At 42.3% G+C, this 26,782-nt stretch overlaps 2 protein-coding genes and 1 long non-coding RNA gene across 5 annotated transcripts in view; 2 read left to right on the top strand and 1 right to left on the bottom strand.

The window, feature by feature from the left end:
* The window catches only part of CACNA2D4 (calcium voltage-gated channel auxiliary subunit alpha2delta 4), a 156,265-nt gene extending 147,697 nt beyond the window's left edge, over positions 1 to 8,568 (top strand). The window contains 5 exon segments of the mRNA XM_083402555.1: positions 262 to 379; positions 4,363 to 4,474; positions 4,477 to 4,489; positions 6,318 to 6,388; positions 6,884 to 8,568. Coding sequence (XP_083258681.1) covers positions 262 to 379; positions 4,363 to 4,474; positions 4,477 to 4,489; positions 6,318 to 6,388; positions 6,884 to 6,979 — 410 coding nt within the window. The 3' untranslated portion in view covers positions 6,980 to 8,568.
* Positions 8,569 to 8,983: 415 nt separating this feature from the next.
* Positions 8,984 to 26,782, bottom strand: part of ADIPOR2 (adiponectin receptor 2) — a 33,639-nt gene continuing 15,840 nt past the window's right edge. For all 3 annotated transcript variants that reach the window (XM_083402337.1, XM_083402339.1, XM_083402338.1), the window contains exons 3-8: positions 18,743 to 18,856; positions 17,511 to 17,682; positions 16,069 to 16,255; positions 15,452 to 15,639; positions 12,249 to 12,442; positions 8,984 to 11,604 (exon numbers count right to left, since the gene is read on the bottom strand). In XM_083402337.1, the coding sequence (XP_083258463.1) occupies positions 11,479 to 11,604; positions 12,249 to 12,442; positions 15,452 to 15,639; positions 16,069 to 16,255; positions 17,511 to 17,682; positions 18,743 to 18,856 (981 nt within the window). In that variant the 3' untranslated portion in view covers positions 8,984 to 11,478. The remainder of the gene's footprint in view (positions 11,605 to 12,248; positions 12,443 to 15,451; positions 15,640 to 16,068; positions 16,256 to 17,510; positions 17,683 to 18,742; positions 18,857 to 26,782) is intronic.
* On the top strand, positions 18,869 to 24,440 carry LOC310659303. The gene is made up of 2 exons (XR_014502737.1): positions 18,869 to 23,229; positions 24,092 to 24,440. It is a non-coding gene; the product is annotated as an uncharacterized lncRNA (long non-coding RNA).

Raw genomic sequence — 26,782 nt, 5'->3', positions numbered from 1 at the left:
AGTGGTTTCCCACTTGTTTGTGTATTTTGACTTTCTAGCAGTAAACAGCCTGTCAGACTGATAGCTACATAATCCGACCATTGGCTGAAGGGTGGCCATATTCATGCTTCTAGGGCATCCTCATACACTGAGTCTCCCACACCACCTAGTGGCTGCCAGTAATCTTCGTTTTTGGGTCAACATTTTTCCGCTTCTTTTTTCCACACCTCATTTGTTTCCTTCACCTGATTTTCTCACTCAGCCTCTTTTTCCCCATCTCAGCTCACAAGCACAAGAAGCACGACATGCTACAGCCATGTGACACAGAATACCCAGTGTTTGTATATGAACCTGCCATCAAAGAGACCAATGGGATTATTGAATGCGGAGACTGTCAGAAGTAAGAAATGTGCTCTCTTTCTTCCTTTTCTCCTACCTGTGCCTCTCAATTGTCCCTGGTTAGTCTGATCTCCAAGCAAACTAACTGTCCCTTGTTATCCTTGCAATGCCTCTTATTTTCCACAATTTCTTCTGAATTGCCTGCAACTATGAACTATTCCAACCTCAATTCAAGTGTCCGTTAATAACAATAGTAGTGACAATTGCTTAGGACCCAGGTCCCTCACAGACCACTTCCTTCTGCATGAACCTGCCAGGTACCAAGGTCTGCCTTGAACACACTCTTTGCCTAGTGCACAGGTGGGGGACCTCAGACCCAGAACCACATTTTGCCCTCCTAGTCTCTCTGTCTGGTCCTTAGAACTCTCCTCAGCCACACTCTTCACTGGAAACCAGGCCTTGTAAGGGTCTGGAAACCAACCTTATGAGGAATGGTTGAAGGAGCTGGGTATGTTTAGCCTGGGAAAAAGGAGACTAAGAGAAGAGATGATAGCCATCTTCAAATATCTAAAGGAATATTGGAAGTTGAAGCAAACTTGTTTGCTCTGGAGGGTAGAACCCAAACCAATGGATTCAAATTACAAGAGATTCCATCTAAATATCAGGAAGAACTTTCTGGCAGTAAGACAGTAGACAGTAGAATGGACTCCTTTGGAAGGTGGTGAACTCTCCTTCCTCAGAGGTTTTTAAACAGAGGACACGGGTGACACTGTGGTGTAAACTACTGAGCCTTGGGCTTGCCGATCAGAAGGTTGGTGGTTCGAATCCCCACGATGGGGTGAGCTCCCGTTGTTCGGTCCCAGCTACTGCCAACCTAGCAGTTCGAAAGCACGTCAGAGTGCAAGTAGATTAATAGGTACCGCTCTGGCGGGAAGGTAAACGGTGTTTCCGTGCGCTGCTCTGGTTTCGCCAGAAGTGGCTTAGTCATGCTGGCCACATGACCCGGAAAAACTATCTGCAAACAAACATCGGCTCCCTCGGCCAGTAAAGCGAGATGAGCACCACAACCAGCACCCAACTGGACTTAACTGTCAGGGGTCCTTTACCTTTATCTAGATGATCATCTGCCATGGATGCTTTAGCTGAGATTCCTGCATTGCAGGGGGTTGGACTAGATGACCCTTGAGGTCCCTTCCAACTCTACAATTCTGTGGTTCTGTGAATTCCCTTTAGAAAGATAGGCAAAACTGAACATGATCATGTTTTTTTCTGTTTTTTTCTTTATAGGTTAGGGCATTTGCTTCAGTGTAGAACATTCCTGTTCCAAATAATTCATATCCATAAGGGCCCACAGATAAGTTAATTCTGTTCAACATCCATTTCTTTTCAAGGCAATCTTCTTTTCACACAAAGCTCTCCATAGAGTGTTTTCCCATGTGAGATTGTCCCTCATTTAGAGAACTTACGTCACTCATTCTAAACTGCATGCAAGGGCTGAGAGGCATGTTTACCTGTAAGAACTCTACTTTGCCAACATTAAACTACTCAGTGTGCCTAAACACTGAATACTGACACCAGAATATCTGAGCATTTGATGCTGTTTCCAAAAAACAGACAGACTCAAGTCTGGCTATAGTGAGTTTGAGAACTGTCAGCCCTGCCTTAGGCATTATCTTTTCTCCTCTCTCATTTATACTGTCAAGCAGTGCTATTTTTCTAGAAAAAGAGGTGCCAGAACTCACCATGAATTCCTCCCTTGTTCTCTTCTAATGGCAAGGGTACCCACCTGAGCAGTGCTGAAACTGAGTTCTGGTGAGTTCCAGCTGAAAAAAGCCCTTCTGTCAGGGCATTGGTTGCAGGTACATCATACTAGGAGCAAATTAGATTTGAATACTTTGTCTTGTGCAAATAAGCTCAGCCTTGCTCTTAGCAACACATGTCTCTCCTGTGTAGCTACTAATACCAGATAGTTTCTGAAGCAATTCCTATGATGGTTGGTATAAACATAATGGATAAATCACATGGGGCAATTTCTTAGCTCAGCATGAACTCAGCAAGTGATCTCCAGAAAATTGTTCTCTCTCTCTCCCTCCCCTCTTGCCCCCTAACTGATCTACCTTACATGATTATTGTAAGGAAGCTAAGGACTAATTCAGACATTAGTATTTTCATGTAATGTTCACAGCTCTAATATCTAAAAGCTTCTTATTGCAGCATCCCACACTTACACCATTGGGAATTATGGTGCTGGGAGTTGGATGCTTCATTCACTTGGGTGGTTGAAGCAGGTAGGAAGCTTCCAGATCAGGGATTCCTGAAGTGTGGTCTGTGGACCACAAGTGGTTCTCAAGGTGTCTGTGAATTTGTGGCTGAAGATGGGAAATCATACATCCTTTGCATTTAGTTTTGTGTCAATTTTTAATTGCATTGTTATCACTTCCTTTATTTTCTTAATACTGTATTACAAATTGAATTCTGTGGAATTGCAACTGCTACAGCAGGTAGAAATATCATTAAGTGGTTCCCCAAGACCCTCAGCAAATTTCAAGTGGACTGGGGGGTGGAGTTTGAGAACTACTGTTCTAGATATTGCCACTTCTGTAGGGAGTGTTGCTGAAGGAAAAGCTTATCACTCAAATGTAACATTTGAACCAGCCCTAAGATTATGCACATGAAGCATATTATTTTATTTTATTTTATTTTATTTTAATGAAACTAGCTTACCTACACAAGCTGCTTTTAAATGATTCCATTAACTCAGACATGGTACCCAGCTGGGTACAGCTGCCAGGATTCTGTTTGCAGAGATGGCCATTTGAATAAAGGCTCCACAAGCCCACAAGAGGTGATCTAAGAACTAAAACTCAGGTGCTAAATATTAAGATGGAACTTTTAGCTTTTAGCTAAGTACACACCACTCATAGCCCCCCAGCAGAGGGCAGTAGAGGACTATTGGTTTTTTTGGCTATAGGCATGCTTAGGATGCATTTTCCATATTAGTTGAACATGAACACTTTAAGTTGTCAGAAAATAATTAATAGTAACTATGAAAATGACACATATACAATAAATGAGAATTCAAGCTCGCGGTCCAAATACTGCATGGTATTCATGGCTAGAGAAGCGAGCAGACACAGAATGGAGGAGTTGTAGCCTCAGTGTCATGTGGGCAGAGTCTGTCCACATCACAAGCTGATCCCTCAGTATTCGGCCACTTGCATGGAAGTCAGGACACATGGGCATAGCTGTTTAGGGTTGATCTCCCCACACATACACTTTAATACACAGGTCAGTCCTGTACATACATTTACACTGGCTTGAACACACACTCTGAATCTGCAATCCTACCTTGGCACACATAACTGTGTTGTACTTAAGTCAATGTGCTTCTATACATACACAATTAGTTCTTCTGCAGGCCCTTCCATGCATGAGCACTATGCTTATAATGCAGAGTAGATTGAAGATGAACACTCAAAAACCTACAACCTCTGAATTGTGCATGGATACACACACACTATGTATGTAGATGCTACATTCCCATCCAGAGTCAAGTATCATATCAATCCATTTACACAAGAGCTGCACTACAGTATTAAAGCAGGATTTGTCCCTGCTTTATAACCCACAGCTTAAGTTTCTCAACCATTCTGCCTCCAATGCAATAACATTGTATTTGTGTAATTGAAAATGGCAGTCTTCAACTCAGTTCTGAGTATTCCCTAATAGTATTCCCATTTATTAACTAAATATATTTTCCTCTGCCCCCTTCCCATTTGCTTTAATTCTTGCTGTTTCCTATTGCTTGAACCATGTGCTTGTTTGTGGTGGTGGGAAGGGAAGGGCAGTGCTATTTTTCTAGAAAAAAAGTGTTGGAACTCACCTCCCTTGTTATCTTAGAATGTCAATGGCACCCACCTGAGAGGTGCCAGAACTGAGTTCCTGCTGGAAAAAGACACCTCTGGAAGGGGCAAGGGGAGTATTCTGTAACCTTCTGTTCTGACCATAGTCTCTTGGGGTGGGGGGATCTTCTCGCCCTTACAGGATGTTTGTGGTGCAGCAAATTACCAACAGCAATCTCCTGCTCCTGGTTGTGGATGCTGTATGTGACTGCAGCATCTTTCCACCTGTCCTACTGCAACCTAAAGAAGTCAAATATATCCTTCTTCCGGTAGAGGTTGTACTGGGCTGCACAGTTCTTGTGTTTTACATTTTTCCAACAGTGAATTGATGCAGAGGGTTTGCTTTAGTAGTTCTTTGGGGTGGGAAGAATTTGCATACGTTCTAATGGAAAGCATGGCAAAAGCAATGGCAAGTTAATGTGCTGCTAATTACGATTGCGTACTGTTGTTTGGTAAGTTCTATATGGATTGATTGTGTGCATTTTTCTAGATGCCTCCTCAATTGCTGGAAAGGAGGTGGAAAGAAAAAAACACAGGGGTACCAGGCATAAGACAGAAAGAGATTTAGTTTTAGACGGAAAGAGCTATTTAGTTTTTAAACTCTCTCTAGAACCTGAAAATAGTCTTCACTCTGAAGTATGTCCCCACACAGTTCTGTGTAGATGAAGATGCTGTTGGTTTCATTAGCATTTGCAAAATAGAAGCCTAATTAAGGAAGGAGTCCTAGGTCAATGGTGGACCATGTGCTTTGTGTACCATAATACATTAATACTGTGTGAGATGGACCAATGGACTTATTTGCTGTAAGCCAGTGAATGGTACAGAAAGATGTTGTGCATTGCAGCTCCAAAATGCCAGGGTGAAACTGCTTATTACGGGAGCTACTTCTTCCCATGTGGGCACGTGTTTGCTTTTTACAGTTGCAGGGACTCTTGTTCTGGACCAGAACCATGGCATAGATGCATAGGACACCAACAGGGAGATTTACATTGGGGCAGTGGAGTGTATGTTTGTGGGGGAAAGAGTGGTTATTTAAAAAACTTGCAAGGAATACTTCTTTTAAAGGCATACACATGAAACTATGAAGACACAGTTAATATAACAGTAAGTTTCTCCTTCAGTAGACAAATTTAAGCTCTGCAGCAATAGTCCTGGAAAAATATGTAGATTGTAGCCCTAATTATGCTCAAGGTGGTTGTGACTAACTTATGTCCCATTGTTTCCAGTAGGTCTTACCCCTGGCTAACTGCTCCTGGAGTGGAGCTTGCTCATTAAGTGTGATCACTAGCCTTGAAAGCTGCTGCTTGGTTCTGCAGCCACCCATGATGGCTCCATTCCAACTAAAATCATGTTGAAATCAATGGGAAAATTAACTCCTACTAGTTTCAATAGAATTTAAGCAGTGTTCAGATTAACTATGCTCAAAAATCCTAGCTGATCTTAACTGAGCCCACCTACTTACCAGGACGCAGGTGGCGCTGTGCGTTAAACTACAGAGCCTAGGACTTGCCGATCAGAAGGTTGGTGGTTCAAATCCCCACAACAGGGTGAGCTCCCGTTGCTCGGTCCCTACTCCTGCCAACCTAGCAGTTCGAAAGCACGTCAACATGCAAGTAGATAAATAGGTACCACTCCGGCGGTAAGGTAAACGGCGTTTCCGTGCGCTGCTCTGGTTCGCCAGAAGCGGCTTAGTCATGCTGGCCACATGAACCGGAAGTTGTACGCCGGCTCCCTCAGCCAATAAAGCTAGACGAGCGCCGCAACCCCAGAATCGGCCACGACTGGACCTAATGGTCAGGGATCCCTTTACCGTTACCTTTACTTACCAGGTGTAGCATAAGTATTTTGAGACATGTCCTGCCTGTGACAGCACCCTTTATGCTAGAATGAGTGCATGGCATTCCATGTGAGTAAAGGCCTTGCAGTAGCTTCATAATCAAGGGCACCTCTATGGGAATACATCTTATGACTTGTACAGCCTAGTTGTAAACTGGAATTCTGGGGCAACACAGCTCCTCCATAAATGGGATTGTTTCTGATTTTCACCATTTCCCCAAACTGCTATTAACCTTAACAGCACTGCACATAATGCGTCAGTGAAATGTGACAGGATGCGCTCCCAGAAGCTGAGGCGGCGACCAGATACCTGCCATGCATTCCATCCTGAGGTAAGGCGGGTTGAGGAATTGTTGCATTTGACAAAGTAGGCTCTGCGCCACAGCAGCCATGATAATGTGCTGGCCTAAATAAAATAAGCTGGGTTTTGAAATGTCAGTCCATAGATTCATTTTTAACCACCTCAAGGCTGCCTCACTTGTTTGCCTATGTGGAGGCCCTAAAAATAGGGCACAGTGCCCCCACCTGTCCATCAGTGTGTGTTTGATGTGATGTATGCAGCAAGCCTGTGCACACGTTATACATATAGCCAAGTGCATTGGGTTCCTTGCCATGTGGTAGGCACTCATGAGCACGCATATTCTGCACGGACACAGTTTATCCTGCCAGCCCTATGAATGGATCAATTTTTATCGGGAGGTGGATTTGGCCATCGCCATTGCAAAAAAAGTTTCAATCATTTGGCCCAAGTTAAAATGAAGCTAGGCTTTAATTTTTGCTGCCCTCTAAATTCTACTTGCTGACCACATACTTGCTTTGTTTTTCAGGAAAACGCCCAGGACTGTGGAGGAGCGGCAGAGATTTCTGCCTCATTAGCCCTGCTCTTCCTTCCTCTGGGAACCACAGCTCTTCTCTTGCGGTGACAAGGCCCATCAAAGTCCTTATTTTGGACCAGAAAGGCAAATGCTCTATTTTGAGGACCATGCTACTTGGGCACTTAAGACAACTGCTGCATGCCAGAGCATGTGGACAATGCCACAGAGGCTCAGGAACTTCTTCGGCTGCATTCTCCCAAGGAACTTGCTAGCTGTGTTGTGTTTGGAAGTGGGGCTTCCTTTCTTCAAGAAGCTTGCAACTGAGGGTGGGGCACCTATGGCTATGGACCAACAGGCTCACCAAGCTGTGTGATCTCACAGCTTACCCTCCCTGCCTTAGCAGTATGGAAAAGTTTACACTGGTGGGGGAAAGGCCTGGAACAGAAGATGGCATTTGCCAAATGGATGGACTTAACCTATAACTTACCCTAGCTGCAAAATGGGAACAGTCAGTACTATCTGCTAAGGAGAAGCATCTCATAATCCCCTTTCTTTTAACTTAACAGACACCTGGGCAGTTCTGCAGGAATATCACCTTCTTAGAGAACATAATGGTCATCAACAGAGATTCGTTTCTACTGTCGAGGAACTGGAGAACAATATTGCCAAGCCAGGCTTTGGTAGGGAATCCTGTATCCGGCAAGGAGTTCCTGCAACTCTGCCTACTGCAGACATTTAAGCTCTTCTAAGGCTACACAGAGAGCTTTCCTCTAAAATAGCAGATTCAGACAATGATTAGATTTATCAGCTTGATGTGAAAATAGCTCCATGTGTTCTATTTCAAGAGGCATGATGCATTATGGGGAGTGGTTGCAGGTTGAGAATTTCATCTGAAACCTTGGATGGCTACTACCAGCCAGTGTAGACAGTACTGAGCGAAAAGGAATAACGTTTCTACCTATGTTTCTGTGTTATTAAGGCAAACTTAAACTCTAGCCTTAGAAATATTCCTTCTGTCCACACCTCTCAAGTTCCCTCAGCTTCACAACGCTGGACAAGGAGTTTAGCCATAACTCCCTTGCATAGGTTACAAAATTAAACATGGTGAGGCTAAGTGTGCACATTAGCTTTGTTAGACACAAATGTTTAAAAGCAGACGCTTTTGGGAAGTCTACAGATGCACAGGAAATATGACTGTCACCTTCCAGTTCCTACTGTATCCTGCAATATTATTTTGCCAGACATGCTGACGGCTTCATGGATGCACCAGCTGTATAATACAATCTTTATCAGTTTTCAGGGAAGAGAGTACCCCCTCAGAGGTGTGCTAATACAATGTGAAATTTCTCTCAACTTTTGAAAGCCATTTTGCCTTATGAACGAAACTATGGGCAAAATTTTCACCACAAGAAGTTTTTGATTCTAGATCCCAGTAGTTTACGTGCCAGGCGTGGGCTGGTGGTTGGATAGCCAGGACCTTAAGACCTCAGAAATGGAGAAAGCAAGCAAAGGAAGCCATATTACAGGACTGCTGGTATGTATTTCCTTGACATGACTAGAATTTCAATAAGAAAGTCGTCCTCTCAAATCCCCAAGGGAGATTTGTGACAGTACAGAAGTTGTTGAACTTTTGCTTTTGTTTTTGTAATATGTGTTTGACATTTGGCCTCTTTTTAAAATATGACATTTTCATTATATTTTTGTTTCATGTCTTTCTTGGTTGTCATACACAATATGCCACAAAATCCCATCACAGGTCATACTGGAATTATGCTGAGAATGGACCCACACTTACATTCACAAGTAAATGTGCTTAGATGTATTTACAATATTCCAGTATAGTGTAAGAGCTTCACATTGTCAAACTGACCTTACTATATGAGCACATGGTGTGTTGAGAAAAAAGTGTAAAAAAAACCCCAAACATCGGGAAGGGTTATGGTTCTCTACTCTTGGTTCAAAAACATGGAAGAACAGCTTTCACCATTAAATGTAACACAAACCAATTTCTGTATTTCCAGGCCACATTTCCATCCATACTTTTCTATACGTCCATCCAGTTCTTATATGATCATGAATGAGACCAAAAAGACAACACCCATCAAGCCTCCATTGCATTTGCTCTTTTTATTAGAAGTTAAGAATACAACAAGTAATGAGATCCCATTGCCCGGAGACCCCAATCTTCAAAGTCCAAGATGTGCTTTGTCGCCTCCAACAGTAAGCAATTTTTTAAAAAAGAAAATACTGAACAAGGCCACTAGTTAATGGGAAAAGAAAGCTGTAACTCTGAACTATACTACACTGAAAACCTGCACACACAAAGGAAGCAAGCAAACCTCCGATTGCTGAGAGTAAGGCATTCAGGTGCCAACCTGGGAAGAAGTCTCAGCAAGCACCACGGAAAAGTGCACAGCTAAGCAGTTTTTCTTATTGGGACACAAAAAAATGTCCTAAACAGAGACCAAAGGGGTAGAGTAAGTGGAGGGTGTGTTTTTGTACAGGTTGTGTGCTGTAGGACCAGGTTGTGAGAAACCCTTTCTGGGAGTGAGCATAGGATGATCTAGAATGGGGAGGTGCTATTTCTGCTGCTAATACAGAAGCAGCCTACCACCCCTCTCTCTCTCTCAAAAAAAAAAAAAAAAATGCTTTTCAGATAAGTAGATCTGAGTCTGATATGTATTAGCACTTACCCCATCAGGCAAGCCACCCTTCTTCCAGATGGCTACATTTACCACTGGGAAGATTAAATGATTACTGGCCTTCCTGTTCCATTAAAGGGGTTCAATTAATACTGTTCTGTTTTTTTAGTATGGGATTGAACAATCAGAAGTGTTAGGGTGCCATTCTGGCCTATCTGCATTCAGCACATCAGGATCCTACCCAGGATATACTCATCTGAAGTTGCCTACAAGCACCCGTTAAGCACCTCTTGTAGGTCTAAACACTAAGGTTCTGTTTTGAGGGCGGGAGAGAGAAAAGACAGAAAGACCAACCTCCTTCTAATAATCAAAAAAGCAGTTTAACATGTGACAAATTCTATCATCTCCCAACACTTGTAGTTAATTATACTATGGGCCAAAGGAACTGCCCCCACTGTGAGTATTCAACAACACAAATTCTACACTGTGTCAAAACATTTCTCTCCATCTCTGACATGCCTCACCAGCCTAGCAGGAGAAAACAGCAACTACACTTCTTGCCTGACTGAGTGTTCTGCTTAGTGACAATTTGCCCTTCTCAGAATGTACGGCTACCCCACAAGCAGTTAAGCTATCTGGGGAAGTTTTTAAAGAGACAACAAGCTTCTCTTGGGTACCAAGCACTCTTTTGAGGAGAGGCAAAAATGTAATATCCAAGCAGATTCTGCAAGCTGCTCTTCTTTTTAAAGAAAGAAAAAAGCCCAGTGCGCAGCGTTGTCTTATATACCAGAAGGAAGCAAGAAGGATCGGCAGTGTTACATTGCAGCCAAGTGGAGCTTGGTGGAATTTAATACCGGGCAACCTTAGTGCTACTGTAGTTCAGCAGCACACAACATACTCTAGAATGAATTAACAGCTAGTCTAGGCTGCTTTTTCATATGTTCCTCCTCACTCCCTGCAGACCATCTTCTCCTACTGTCTTTCAACTAGAAGGCAGATGCCTGACACTAACAATTGCACTTGGATAAAAAAGGATAGCAGGCCCAACTGAATGGTGAAACACTGACAAGAGACCCCACTGCCAAAGAGGTCAAGATACATACCATATTGTGCCTTAAGCCATCAAATCCCAACACAGCAAAAGGCTGGTGGAAAGAAAGACCACCTAAAGACTACCCACAAAATGGCAGAGATCTTAGAAGGCACGCCCTGCCAAGGGAGCAGAGCTCAGCTGCACAATGTCTCCTGCCTTTGCCTTCTGAACGTGCAGGGGCCCAAGCGTCAGCCCGATTTAAGGTTGTCCACACTTGCTTACCCTGAACCCTTGTGTGCAGACTGAGCCTGCTGGGTCTAGCTGTCCAGCACATCCCCAAACATTAGGAAGAATCTGTAGAACCCAGATGCTGCAGGGGTTTCACCTGGCCCTCTTGCACTTAAAAGGGTTCGTGCAAACTTGAAACAGTGTGTGGTACTTGCATGTTGCAATCTATACAAAAAAACCCTCCCCTCCCACACAATTTTAAAACATTTATATAAACTTTTCAATTAAACAGAATGTTAGAAATCTTATTTACATTTTTCCTCCCAAAAGAGCATCTAAAAATCAACTTACCTGAACAAGATACAAATCTTAATCAAGCTAGATTTTAAAAAAGAAAAAAAATGCTAAGCCATCTCCCCATGACAACCCCTCTTGTTTTTCTACAAATAAATATGGCATTGAACAGAAGCTGATTAAGAAAGGGCTTTCTGTAGCTTAGTCTGTAGACCCCAGGAATAAATTAGGGTTTAAGAACTTCCAGGTCTTCAGAATCAATTCACTCCAATGCTTGAGGTATGAATTTCTCTTCCAAGTTTTAGTTAGAATCCCTGCGAAGCTTCTACACCATCCTGGGTCAGGTGTAGACTGACTGCTCCAACGGTTCTGCTTTTTTGGTTACGATCTTGGACAAGCGGTCAGTTTTACTACATCTCGTCCTCTGAGCAGCCTCCGCCAACTGTGAAGCGGAACTCCTGAAGGTTTGAAACTCCATGGAAGTGCGCAAATGCACCAGCCACTACAAACACATGAAACAGCTGGTGGGAGTGGAACTATGGGAGAGAGAAAAACAGAACACCGTTTCACCTTAGGTAATGGAGACTCCCATTTTCCAGAACAGTCACCAAAGGAGGGCATCACAGGTGGTGCTGGCTAGTAAGAAGAGATTGTGAAGTATCAACCAGCCAAAGAATAAGCCCTCTTGCATCCTAGGAATCCATTGTTTGTTTCTCTGTGTGAACAGACTATGCAAGCACCAAGAGGTGCCAATTTAAACCCACCCAGCCCCAGTCAACTTGGCATAACTGGCTAGAGGACAAGATACATGCTCGCATACACATAAACAAACAAACACAGAGCATTAACAGCGCTGTATCAGAATGGTTGTATTTTTGCAGCTGTGCACCATTCCCTCTCTTGGGAGCCAGATATGCCAAGGCAGATACAGTGCAAATATTTTTCATTCTTGTAATGCCTACCAAGAGAAGGTTGCAGAGTTTCACAGGGTTTTAAAGTTAGCAGTTGCACAGCAGGGCTCCATTTTAGCCCAGAACTGAGCAGTAAGAGGCATTTATAGAACTGTGTCTTTATGGAGCCCGGTCACAGACCACAGTGATCCATCACTGCAGATATGCAGTAGGGATTAATGCCTCTCACCCTCCCTATTATGTGCCTGCCATCTATTAGCCATACTTACCCAGATGTCACACTTGCCCGGGAAGAACCTCTCCGGGATGCGAGCAGCATACAGTGCAGCGCCAGTGATATACAGGCAGGCCATGAGAGCCAGCCAGCCTATCTGCCCCATTGTGGCAGCCTTGAGGAGCCCTTCCGTGATGACAAAGTGCAGGGTGGGGATGACCCCACTAAGGCCCAGAGCCAGAAACACTCCTAGGAGATAAGGGAAGTGGGACAGATTCAGCCTTGGACACAAGAGAAGCAGTGGCAGAGATGAGGGCAAACTGCCAAAGCTCAGGATCCCAAAGCAGAGCAGGAAGATTACTTGGGTGGTTGGTTTTTAGGGCCACAACCCATTTGGTCAACTAGAGAGGAGCCCCTGATCAATCTGGGAACACATTAAAAAATAATAATCCATGTACTTCTAATCATAGTGCCAAATGTCATTTTAGAAGAGGCATTCTCTCTTCTGTTGCAACCAGGAGGCATATCCTCCTTCAATACTATGCCTGCTGCAGCACATACACGCGCACACACACGCAGATATACACACACCACTTAAATACTAGATAAAGTATGCTTTTCCATTCCAAAGTCACCATTTTATTCAAGTGACTTTTATTATGCAGATCATTTAAAATTGCAAATCAACCAACTATAATTTCTTTAATCAGACCAAATTCTTTTTGTTGTAGAAAATGAAGTAAACCTGATTTCATTCTCAAGTGCCCTAAAATGTATACTACACACCCACTGTGTACAATTGTTCAAAATATGTTAATATACCTCTAGCTTTCTAAGTACACTAGAGACTGTAGCACAAGCCTTGAAATAAAGACTCCCTGCCAGTGGGCTGTGAGTGGCAGAAAGAAACTTTGGCCTTCGTGTACCACTGATTGACCAAAAAAGTGCAGCACTTACATCAGTCGTGGAAGCATAAACTTCAAAGGTGTTTTGTCTGCTCCAGCCCACAGATTGAACTGACAGTTCACGATAATTAAAACCAATATTTGCTTAATAGTATTCCCAGTACAGTGGTACCTCAGGTTACAAACTTTGGGTTACAGACTCCGCTAACCCGGACGTAGTTAAGAACTTTACCTCAGGATGAGAACAGCAGCAGCAGGAGGCCCCATTAGCTAAAGTGGTACCTCAGGTTAAGAACGGTTTCAGGTTAAGAACGCACCTTCGGAACGAATTAAGTTTGTAACCAGAGGTACACCACTGTACTAAGTTGCAATTGCTATATATTTCATCTCCTGATCCTCTGTACAAATTTACAACTTCCTGGAAGGTACAGAAATATTCTAGAACAAATTCTTCAAACTTCCAGCAAGCAAATGAGACTCCTCCCCCTGAATTCATGACTACATTCACATTCTGTGTGCGCGCATTCAGACATGCAAGAATTTCACCTTCCCTCAGAGGAGTCCTTCCCATGCACTGCTACAGGAGTTACTGTTCCAAGTATGCCTCCCAAATGGAAGGAGACAAAGCCCAGAGCAGCAATTTTTGTAGAGATTCAGCAAGTAGCATCCTCTGCACTGGAGTATCAGAAAAACCTAATCATTCCAAAAGCAGAGATGGACAGAACAAAGTCTCCATTCTCCTGTAAAGATGGGATGGAAAGGAAGGCAGGCAGGCCGGAGCGGTGGACTAAGCATCTTGGCTAGGAGTCCGTCGTCTTACTGGCCTTTTTTCCACCCGGCCGGGGAAGGCAGGGCCCTGACTCCAGCTACAAAAACTGAGGCTACTGAACAGACTGTTGGGCTGGGGCGTTGTTTAGGGTGTTTTGTTTGGAGGGGTGTGTGTTGCTGTTATTGATATAATTTTTTGTATCTTATTTTAGATCTTATGATCTATGTGGAAATGTTCAATTTGGATGTGTACTTTTTGAAGTTTTATTTATTGTTGAAGATTACTTTTGCTATGTAATTATGTATTATTTTTTCATGTTGTAAGCTGCCTTAAGCATGGTTTAAACTACGGAAAGGTGGCATACAAATAAAATGCTGTATGCCTCTATGTCTGTAACAGCAAACAGCTTCCCTGCAGGCAGATGTTTTTCGTCCTTAGGAGATTCTTTTTCTTTCCATTCCCTCATGGCAAAATTTGGAAACTAGTGTACTAGAAGATGCATTTAGGGTTTTGATTTTAAACAATACCTTATCCTAAATAATCCTCCTGCCTGACTTTCTAGCTTCCTCAAACTCAGCCAGAATTTAGAGCCATTATGAAAGATGGCATCCAGCTAAGCTGATGAGTCACTTTCACAAATTGTGTTCATTGGACAGACTTGGCATTTACAGCCAGAATCCTTAACTTACTGTCATCCAAACAAGATGTCACATAATGAGTACTACAAGTTAATCATACAAAAAAAAGGGGGGGGGGAACAGTGCAAATTAAAACACACATGATGCAGGCACAAGGAATCTTGTGACATCTAAATACCAACCAATTTATTATGTATCCATGAAGGGATGCCCATTTATAAGGTGCATGAAGTACTAACTATCCACAACTAGTGGATTCTCTGTACACATAAAGAATGCAGAGTGTAAACTTTTCAAGGCCTGCTTGGAGACTACATTTTGCTGTATGTACAGTCATACCTCATGTTACATTTGCTTCATGTTACATTTTTTCAGGTTGCGTCCCGCAGCAACCGGAAGTACTGGAAAGGGTTACTTCCGGGTTTCACCGCTCACGCATGCGCAGTAGCGCTAAATCGCACTTCATGCATGTGCACAAGCGCCAAATTGCGCCGTGCACCTGCACAGATACAGCGCTTCAGGCTGCGGACTTTTCACGTTGCTAACGGGCCTCCGGAACGGAGGTACCACTGTATATCTGTCTGTACACAAATATACACAAATATGCTATAAGCATGACTAATGGAAGGCAACACATCATGGAAGGGGACTTTAACTCACAAAAACGTGTGTCACTATAAATCTGAATATGGAACATTAAAGAAGTTTTGTTGCAGACAGATATGGCTACCTCTCTAGAACCTGACATTATGCAAACATGACTGGCAGATTAGGAGTGTCAAACTTTTAATCTACGAGCGCGCGCACACTCCGTTCAAAGTTACATAAAAAAAATTAGCACCATGCATAAGTAAGTTCAGCACTTTGTTCCAATTTGGAATAAAATTTCAAACCAAATACCTTCATGTGGAGGAAAGCATTTTAAAAGTGATCCTTTGAGTCTTACCTGCTCGTACTCCTCGATACTGGGGGGTTGCAAACCTGTCCCATTGGGAAACTATAATGGCTGTGATGCCCAGGACACAGATGACAATCAAGTAGATGAAGCAGGGCTGAGGGTTGCAATAGAAGGAGTAGTAGAGCCATGGAACAAAACTGCCCATAATGAGGAGGGCGATGCCAGAGTAGTCCAGTCTAAGGCAAGGGAAGAGAGGGGGAAAGTTGTTTCAGGAAGGTCACATGAAGTAGCCTGCTCACTGATTGCACAGCCTCCACAGCACCCAACAAGCCTAGCCTAGTTGCATCATTGCCCAGCTTCTGGTGCAAGACTTCTGTGGCTAATAAGGTTCCTACTGTGACCACCCCTAAACAGCAACTTCCAAATATTAGCAAAGGCAGACAAACCTTAGGAGAAGAGCTCTGATCTAAATTCTTTAATCTTGGCCTGCTAACCACAATGTCAGGAATATGGGGATCCCATCAATGGCTGAAGTAGAGCTCTTAGGCAAATTCCAGTTTCTCAGCCTGGACCCAACAGCTAAGCATTTATACACTGACAATTTTCATAGTGCTTCACATACATTTTCCGGCTCTGAAGTCACACTGAATCACTACAGTACTTACTTGGAGAATAGTCTTGAGACACCTTCTGAATGGCAGTAAACGGTGTGGAAGAGCCATGAGAAGGAGAGGCAGAGAATGGCTCCCAAGAAGAACACTCCAACCACTACCTTCTCTTGTACAGGTGCTACAAAGGACATGTTTGGCCGGAACATGTAAAAGATGCCCAGACACAGAAAGAAAACACAACCTAAACAAAGAAAAATAAATGTTACAAGACCTGCCAAAGTTTGTGCGTGTGTAGCGGGAGAACCCCAAAAAAGCATCACAGCAAATTCAGTACACTTGAGAAATGTCATGTCACATTTCTGTAGATCATTTGACTTAACATTTGCAAATCATTGAGTGAGGTATTACATTTGCTTTGAACAGCTTTGGGAAACCCCTGGCCACATTATGCACATCATGTTAAAATATGGTTTAGTGTGTTGTGCATGGAGTGGAACATGGTGGAATGGGTGGCCTGATATACAGCTGGAAACAGATTCAATTTGCTGTTTGTCTGCATTATTTCTCCCAAGTATTATGAGGCATGGTGGTGTAGCATACAGAAGTTGGGCTGGCACAAATATGACCAATCGATGAACCAAAGGGCTTTAGGTTTATTCCAACCTAAATGTTCTGCCAAGCAAAACAGTTGCTGACAATAATGTTTAGAGTATGCAAGCTTAGCTCTAGTTCTGTCCTCCCCAATGAGCCAAACAGAATATGGTCACTGCAATGCCAACTGAAGCTAATTTGAGGCCTGTTCCATCATTAGTCCCAAGAGCCAGGAAAGGTCCAGTAAGCACAGGCAATTAAGCTTATTTCAAGGGCAATGCTGCAGTGAGAAAGCCACACAGAAGTACAAAGCACACAATTTTTCTGCAGCATTGCAATTCAGATGTCCCAGCTTGAAGCCTTGGACCAAGGTCTTGACTCAGAGCAGCACATGCGTACCAAAGTGTTTACATTTTCTTCCTAAAAGCTATTAGTGAACAGCAGTGTTGGAGCAGAAATCTGAATTATCTTTCTGGACAACAGGAAGAGGATTCATGTAGATCTGCCAAGCCAATCTGAGCATCCTCAAAACATTACTAGTGATGGGGTAAGGGGAGTACAACACAAACAGAAAAGGGGGAATTTGCACATCTGAGTAATTCAAGCCAAGTTAGTTGGTGCTGAACAAAGAAGTTATTCTACCGAACAGGCATTTAGTAAGATTACTGAAGGGGAAAGTCACTGCAACCCAATGCAACCCTTTGTCCAGGATCCATCTATGCAAGTATAATTCACCCCAAACTCTTGCCCAACATATCCTGTAGAGTCCAGTCAGATGTGCTCCAGGCAATCTTGCTCTTGCTATTGGATCAGCAGTAAGTTCCAAAGTCTATTTCCTTTGCTTCTTAACTCAGCTATTAGTTATAAAAGATAAATTCATATGACATTTACATCCAAGTCAATACCTAGTAGGTGTGTCCAGATATTGCCGGTCTCTGTGTGTATTCTGAAAATGCTTTTGAAGCAAGCCCGGAAAGAGGGCATGGGTGGGCGGTGCCCATGCAACAGGTAATCGTTGTCCTTCAGCCAGTCGGGCAAGACGTCGAAGGGGATGACGCGCCATCTGCCCTCCCACACCTAAAGGGAGTAAGGAGGGGTTGTGTTAGTCCTCCTGTGGCAGTTTCCCAAGGAAATACACATTAAGTTTCAAATGGAAAAAGCAGTATAGAGAATAGTTCAGACACTGCACTCTTCCACAAAATCCACCTTTACCACCACAAATAATTTTGAAATTAGTATGAAGTTTCAGGAAACTGAAAAAACTGCTCCCTGTAGTGTAACACATGAAGGCAAAGAAAAGCCAATCCAAAGCACCCCTCCATGAAAGTTTGGGAGCATGTTTGCCATTCTAAAATATGAATCACCCAAAGTCAAATATTCTGAGACTTCAGTGATAGGTGGAAAAAAGAAAGATGGTAACAATGGAGATTCATTAAAATTGGGGTTCATATATTTGTAGAAATGTTGTTAATAAATCCTGCATTTCCAAGTTTATCCTTCCAGTTATGAAAAGATAGCAGCAAAACAAGGTAAAAATAATATTCTCTGTTCTGATTCTGACGTTAGAGCATAAACTATTTCCCTTTAAAATTAGCCAAGGAAAGTCAAGACCAGTAATATTTACACAGCTCACAATGAATTTGTCCAGGGTGGCATTTCAATAGAACTGGCTTTTTTCACTTGGGACGGTGGACACAATGAGGCTGCTACACAAGGGAGACAAATGGTAATCTCCAAACAAAGATTTGCAAAGGCCTGAAAGAGAGTATGTGGAAAAAGGTGACCTTGTAAATTAAAGTTCTCTGACCCAGAAACACTAGAAGCAGAGGGCATTATTCTGCTTGGACTTCCACAGATGTTTCAAAAAAGAGGCTCAACAGTTGTACCATCATGTTTAATCCTACATTTCAACGTGTAATCCCTATCGTGCTAAACTTTCTAATTCATCCAATTACTGGAAGCGCAAGATCCCAACACGCACAGTGGCAGCATCAGCCAAGACAACAGAACTCCTTGATGGCCACCCACTGTGACTTGGCTCTTTGTTGCCAGAAGTGCATGCACTGCTAGCCAAAGGACCCAACAGCTGTGTGAAGCACACCAGAGCATGATGGGCACTTGCTTTGCAGCCTCTTACCTTACATACAAACTCTTCCATCCTCTCCATGGCATGGTGAGCTTGGAGAGGCAGCATCCCCATAAATCCTTCATCCTCATGAGCTGCATCATCGCTGCCAACATGATCAGAACTCTGAAACATAAAAGAATTGTTGAATAACAAGCAAAAACAAGTTTTGCTTTCAGTGACTTAACACAGAATTCTACTATCAAATATGAAGCCAGATAAGCACACCAGTGTAGAATGTTCAAAAAAAAACATGTTCTCTAGCTGCATACTCCAGAATTAGGTTCTCTAGCCAATGCTGTTGAGCAAAATGCAATGGAGCTGGTGGTCCCCAATTTGTGCTATGGAAGGGAAGAGACTATTAGGTTTAGCTGCCACTTTGTGATGCAGTAGCAAAAAAGGCTCATGCTATTCTAGGCTGCATCAACAGAAATATAATGTCCCAATCAAGGGAAATAATAGTTTCACTCTATTTTGCCTTGGTTAGACCACACCTGGAGTACTGTGTCCAGTTCCCGACACCAGAGTTTAAGAAGGATATTGAAATGTGTGCAAAGGAGGGCAACCAAGATGACAAAGGATCTGGAAACCGAGCCTGATGAGGAACAGTTGAGGGAAGTGGGTATGTTTAGCCTGGATAAGAGGAGACTGAGAGGAGATGTAACAGCCATCTTCCAAGCCTGTTGTCTCCTCTGGAGACTAGGACCCAAACCAATAGCTTCAAGTTACAAGAAAGGAGATTCTGAATAAACATCAGGAAGAACTTTCTGATGGTAAGAGCTGTGTGACAGTGGAAGAGACTCCCTCAGAAGGTGGTGGACTCTCCTTCATTGGAGGTTTTTAAGCAGAGGTTGGAATGCCATCTGTCATAGATGCATTAGTTGAGATTGCTGCATTGCTGGGGGTTAGAATAGATGACCATCTGGGTCCCTTCTAACTCTATAATTCTATGATTCTATTACTCCCTTTTAGAAAGATAGACAAAACTCTGAATCTGATCATGCTTTTTCCTTTCTTTCAATGTGAAATAAGATGCGGTTAACACAGCATGAATGCATTTTGCAGTTTGTTGCCCTTGCACAGATTATGTCAATCACCAACCTATTTACTAGAAAAGAACTGTTAAACAAACACAATTTGCATGCCTTTGCTTATGAGAATCCAGTTATTAACTACAACAATGTTTTAGGAAGAATCAGTGTCAGGCAAACTCAATGTTAAACTGATTCTCTTTTTTATTGTTCTTTGCTTTCCCCCAAACATCTTACAATTGCCTAACTGTAAGATTGCACACGAAGCTGCAGTAGACTTAACTGAGCCACTGGGCCCAGTGTTGTCTACTCCAACTATCAGGGGTTCCCTAGAGTCTGAGGCAGATGCCTTTCCCAGTCTAATAATGTGACAGTCTTTAAATGGAAATGCTGGTCACTAAAAATGGAACTTTTTATAGGCAAAGCATATGAGCATTGGATAGTCCCTTTCCAACATTTAAGAGCCTCTTCAATGACCCAGGAAACTTAGTCAATTCTCATCTGTACCAGCCAACATTAGTAACTTTTAATTGAGGAGGCTCACATTGAGGCTGGCACAGAAAGTGTTCCTTTTCCAGTCATTTATGCATCTTTTGCCCGTTAATGTAGTTTTACAATACTGTAGCGCAAGATCAAAATCCTACCTATACTGTACAGAAGCACCATGCACTTTAAAGGACAGTCAAAGGTAAAGCCCTATATATACTAAGGTTTTTTAAGGGAGCAAATAATTTATTTCAGATTGACTATCATGAATGAAAACAAATCCTTAGTTATTTGCCCAATGTTATTTAATATGGATTAGACACTTAAGCACTGTTTTGCTCCCACACAGTGTTAAGAACCTTTCTTATTAAATGTTCAGAGAAAACTTTGCTAACTATGCTTTCACTATAAAAAAAAATCAAGTTAATCAACATAGGAAGAGCACTACTGGATCAAACCAAAGGCTTACGTAGCCCAGCATTCCATTCTTACACTGGACTATCAGATGCTTATGAATCCTGCCAGAAGGACCTGAGTCCATTGAGAATTCAGAATCACCAATACAAAATCCTATAATTCAAAATAATTTAATCCGAGATCATTGAAAGTACATACAAATGTGCACCAAAGGTGATCTTAGCAGGATCTGTTCTTCCACAATAAACACCTACCTGCAAAACAGCCAAGCTGCTAGGTTAAAAATCAAGAGATTGGGTGGTGGAGGTAAGAGGAAAAATAGAGGAAAGAGGCAGATCAATTCTTAGTGAGTTTACTTTCTCTCCTTCTCACCAGTTTGGCAATCTTCCCATCTGTCAATATATTGCTTTTGGTTTTAAAAGAGATCTGGGAGAAAGCAACAGTTCAAACATAAATGAAAAGGGTACAGTTCCTTCCCTTTGTTTCCTGCAAGAATGAACAGAGAAGCTACGTAAGTGACTCAAGCAGGTCTTAAGATGGTCACTGGAGTAGGTCACTAACCCAGCTTACAGATTCTGTACTATTCAAAGCTGCTCACACTAAAGCAGCAACCAGCATACATACATCATCACTTACGCATGCTAGAACTCACCTCCACGTAAGGCTTTATATTGGTTAAGAGACCCACTCGAAAGTCACTAATGACCCATCAGAACGTATATGCAACTCTAGAATACTTGGCACACACTTATTCAAGCACACTGCTTACTGAGAAAATTCAGAATTTAACAGCAAATACAAATATACGAACTTGAGTCCATTGTGCTGCCTAAAACTGCAACCAGTTATTCTACAAAAGTTGTATGTGATAAACTGAATGGATTGCTGCCATCAAACAAAGAGGCATCTTCCTGGTTAAAATATGCAAGGCAGTGCAGCAGAGATGAAAGGACGTGTGTTTGTTTGCCCTGCCTACAATTCCTGAGCCTTTTCCACTTCCCCTCATTCACAGCTAAGGAAGCTGTTTAGACTTGCAATTTTACTTAAACATATATCTACTTCAAAACCGTTAAAACCCAGAAAGAGCTTTCCAAAAAAGGAGATTCCTTGTGCACCTTCAATAATGCACAAACTTTGAGTCTCACTATACTAGATCCGACAACAAAAAGAGAACCTAAGCAAGCAAGCGAAGCAAGCAGTTTTCTATACTATATGGAAGCATAGTTCCACATACTCTACATGAAAACCTGCCTGAATAGCAGCTACAGCAATCCACATCATTAAAGATTCAGATGGTTCTTTTGCTCTACGCACTTGGATCTAGCTGTCAACATTTATTAAAACAGTAACTCTCCACAAGTGTATTAAAGCCCTTTAACACAGTTTGTAGACTGCAATGAGCTTGTCTACCAAGGATGCACCCTTTTAAAACCAAGTTTAATAAGCTATGCCTAGGTTTCAAGTTCGGCCAGCAGAGTATCCCTTCCCCCACAGTTTTTCTAGTTTCTGAACACCTAGCCCATAATCTCAATTGTGGAGGATTTCGCCTCTTCTCTACTGGCTTCAATTAGCTTTTGAAATTGGACCATACTGGTCATATTCACACATGATGCTAAGCCAAGTGGAGTTTGTCTGTCTTAATCATAACATGCTCATACTTTGTGCCGGTGTACCTAGCTCAAGCTCTTCCACCTCATTCCTCCCTTACGAGTGGAGAAACAGACCACGGGAAAGCTGGCTTAGTGTTGGATCTGAACCAGCACTTGTGATTTGTTTCTCTTCAAAAAAACATAGTCAGGAAGCCTAGAACAAACATTAGCCTTAGGCTGGTTTGTTTGAAAAGTATAAAGCCACAAGCACTACTTTGAGCATAATGTTAAGCCAGCTACTCCATAGTTTGTCTGGGGACATATTATCTAGGGACCTATTAATCTGGAGATATTTATAGTACAGAAACTCACATTGGTCTTTATGGCAATACCTAACAGCCACATGCTCCGTCCTTTCAGCCACAGAAAGTAATTATTAGGCAAAAATGAGAGAGGTAGGTGGTTTAAGTGTACAAACAGTAAAGTCAGGAACAGACAGGTCACCCATGTTCTGTTCTCTTCCCCAAATACTGCATTTGCAGATACATTATTGCAATGCAGTTCATTGGGAAGAGGGAAAGAGAAGCAAAGCGAAACATTTCAAGCCTACAACAGAGATTGCAGTATCTTGCAGCAATGTGACTCTGGAAGGAAGCTGTTCATCTAATTGATCACAAGGATATTTTGATTGGCTGCCAAATGGCTACATGGGCATGTTTGGTTCCAGGGACTCTGCAGCCTCATCACAATAGAGGTGAAGTAGGCAACATGTCACTCTGCAAGCAGACCATCTGGATGCAGTTAATTGCTATTCTGAAGTCAAATGCAGAGTGTAGCCATTTTGTCTTCAGAACTGGTGTTCAAGGTCACAGTGATCTATACTGACCTTCAACTATTAAGTCTTTTAAATGCTGCAAGTTACAGAAGATCAACTAAGTCTCACTACTTTTTTGGAGAAAGAAACTCATGGGGAAAGGTCGGTACAAGTCAGGCAAAGTGCAACAGTTAAAAGAACGCTTAGGATTTGTAGAAAAGGGTGTGGGTGTGGGTGTAAATGGTACTCTAGTAGCTAGTGGGCATTACCATACCAATCAAAATAGCTTCCCCACACATGGCATGACTGAGGATACTTACCTATGCACAGATCTACTCCCATTAGTATAAAAAAACTGCCCATGACAACAGCCATCATGGGACTAAGCACTAACATCACTCAGAAGAACACCCTGCCTTCAGGACAAAGGCATTCAGAATTCAAACAAGATGAAAAATAATGGAAAAGAGAAGGCATAACAAAAAGAGTAGAGAGGGATGAAGTGAGGACAAGAGTTGTTATGAGAGTCCAGAAACCCTTTGTAAGAAATGGGGAAGAGGAGAGAACTGGCATGACTGGAGTGTACACATACTCCTTATAAAATAAGCTAGACAGGCTCCCTGCTTGTTGTCCTTCCGCCGACAGGTGAAGACTTTCTTTTTCCAAGAGGCTTCTGGGAACTGACTGCTTTTAATGAAAGGGCTGGTGCAGGGCTGTTTTTATTGTAATTATTGGTATGGTTTTAATATATTTTATATACGTATACAGTTTTAATTCTATCAAGGTTTTGTTGTTTTATCATTATTATTTTTTCAATGTTTTTAGCGGTTCTTATTTTTATCTGTAAGCCGCCTTGAGTCCTGTCAGGAAAAATGCAGGTTATGTATAAATAAATAAAAGAATAAATAGCCGATTAGTACAGGCAAAGGCAGGAGCTAGACATTGGGGGGGGGGGGGGTAATTGTGAGACAGAATGAAGTTAGAGCCCTTGTATTAGTATATCACATTAACTGGTCTCCTTCAGTTATAAATGCAACTTAACAGAAGTCATGAGGGATCTGTCTCATGAAGAAAAAGGACAATGGATCTACTGATCAAAATATGATGTCTGCAAGATACAACAAACTCGTGAGGCAACCTAAAGGCTAACAGATTGATTGTGGCATAAGCTTTTCATTGGCAGCCATGAAACTCAGCTACCCCTCTGGAATGTGTTAACAGGAATCAGAACTGTTCTCTGATCATGGGAGAGCTTATTACATATTTCAGGATTTCTTTCCTTTTTCTTCTTAAAGCCGACAAATCACAAGCTTTATGATAATTTGTGTCTGGGCTTAAGCAGACATATTAAAGAGCTCCTTCGCTGCAAAGAATTCTTTCTTCCTGCGTGTTCACACATATTTCAGGTCACAGCAAATCTGTTTGCTCGTGTTCAACAGCAACGCAAGAGATGGCTGTGTATGCATCTTATCTGGGGAATGACTAGGGCATTCTGACACTGGGCAGACTGAAGAACAGCACCTGCCCAAGAAGGCTCTTCCCCACCTCTTTTGTCCATATGCTAATTCCAAAAGCAGCTGTGCATGAGAGTGACAGGCTGCCTGGCATTTGACTTGCTAAGTAAAGCAACACTTCATATGCAAAGGGGGGGGGGATATGGGGAAATGGAGAGAAAACAGGCTTATGAAGCATGCTAAAAGGAAACAAGATACATAAGAAATTATACTGCTCCAGAAAACCCTGCTTTCACCACCAGTAATTGCCAAAATACCTTTGCTAGCTCCCCCTTCTACCTGCTGCCAGAAAATGGAAATGTGATCTATTTGCTTGATGCAGTGTAACCTGTCTTACATTGCAGGAGTAAATGAACCAAATGCCTTCTTGTCTTTCTCCTACAATCAAACTAGGATCTCAACAAGTTATGGTTTATAAAAGCAACTGATGAGCAGCAGTTAGAAACTGGGATAGGAATGCTAGGAGCCATGTGGCTCCTGGGACGTAGGTTGTGGGCACCAAAACAAAATGTCTAGGTGCCTTTTCTTTTCACTGGGGGGGGGGGTAGTTGCCAAGAGAATCAGGGGGTCTGCAGGGTAGTGCAACAGCAAAAGACATGTCTTTTGCTACTGCACTGTCCTTCCAAACACCTGATTCACCTGGCAGCACAAAAAAGGTTCGTTTTTTGCTGCGCTCTGCCCAGAAGACGAGCTGACTGCAGCCAGGCAGGTGGAGATGCTAAGCAGCAAGTGTGGCTCCTGGACATCTCCATCCAGTCGCAAAAGATCAGTTGCCAATCTAGACTAAGCTACACAAGCAACACAACACTACACAACTTTCTATGTTAAGTGAAAAAGTCCAGGACAGTGCATAGCAAACTTGGTAAAAATAATGACAAAAGGGTACCCACCAAACCTCCACCTGCCTGTTTTTTTAAGATGCATTATGCAAAAACTTAATTAAAATATTTATTAAAAAACAAAACTCCACCGACCTCTATAGAGAGTAAGGTCCTGTTTACTTCTAAAATGGCTGCCTCTTCCCTGAAAGAGGCCAATAAATTGGCAGAACCATGCATTGTGTCCGCACATAATTACCTTTCAGATACTGGCCTTTAAAAAATATTTTTAAAGTTCAGAGAGAAGGAATCCTAGAAATATTTATATAATATTTGTTGCTATGAAAGCAGCAATAGCTCATCACTCGTTGGATAAAAGAAAACACAGAAGAGAAGCAGCAACAAGAGAAAAAAACACCAAGGGCATATATAGAACTTGCCTTTGCTGTATCCGAGACACTGAGACAATTCTATGCGTTTACTTTCCAAAACCAGTTCCCTATATTAAAACAATGCAAAAGCAGGATCTAAAAGTGGAGAAGTTGTCCTATCATAACCCAAAAAAGTAGAAAACATGGCAATTGAGAGATTGTGGGATGTAGGCAGGGAAAGAAGGATTGTCTGAGCATGTTATTTACAGAAATACAAAACCTTAATAAGGTGCAAAGATGAGTAGCTGCCGTGCCTTGTCTCTTACATTTTATTATTTATTTTTTAATACAAATGTTTATATGCCACTGTACCATAAAAATGTATCACGGCGGTTTATAGCAATATAAAAGCACAAAACTAGATAGTAAAAGCACAAAGAGCTAAAAACAAGTTAAAAGCAATAGTTGTAATAAACAAACAAACAAAGAACATAATGGCATACAGCAGGCTGACCTGCCTCTTCCACACCAGCATGCAAAAGAAAGCAACAGGTTTCCAATGCCTTTCCTTAAGGGTGAACTCTAAATCCCTTGTTCTTAAGTATTCATGTCAGTATTTTTTATTTGGTTTCTATTCTTTTCCTTCCCATTTTTACTATGCTTGAGCACAGTTTTTTCACTTTCAAAGCAGGCTTACTAATGGATTCTTTCCAAAAGGTCAAACAGCTGAATTCAAGAGTCATGGAGGCCCTGGCTGCTTGACAAATGTTCCAGCTGGGTATCTGCCATGAAGAAGCCTTCCACTGACTGAAGAGTCAAGTGCTGCGCTTCATTATCCTCTGCACAGTACCAAATGCTTCAGAGCAAAGGACCCAAAATTTCACAGACACGCTTCTAGGCCACACACTGCAAGTGCACAGAGCACCCCAGATGCAGGAACTTTTAGACAAAAACCACCATCAATCAAGAGCAGAGGGCTGTGGGAGCTGGGGGGGAAATGTGAAGAAAACAG

This window comes from Podarcis tiliguerta (genome assembly GCF_965153285.1).
Source record: "Podarcis tiliguerta genome assembly, chromosome: 10".
NCBI lineage: Eukaryota > Metazoa > Chordata > Lepidosauria > Squamata > Lacertidae > Podarcis > Podarcis tiliguerta.
The sequence above is the reverse complement of the archived record's forward strand: the minus strand, read 5'-3'. Positions and strand labels throughout refer to the sequence as shown.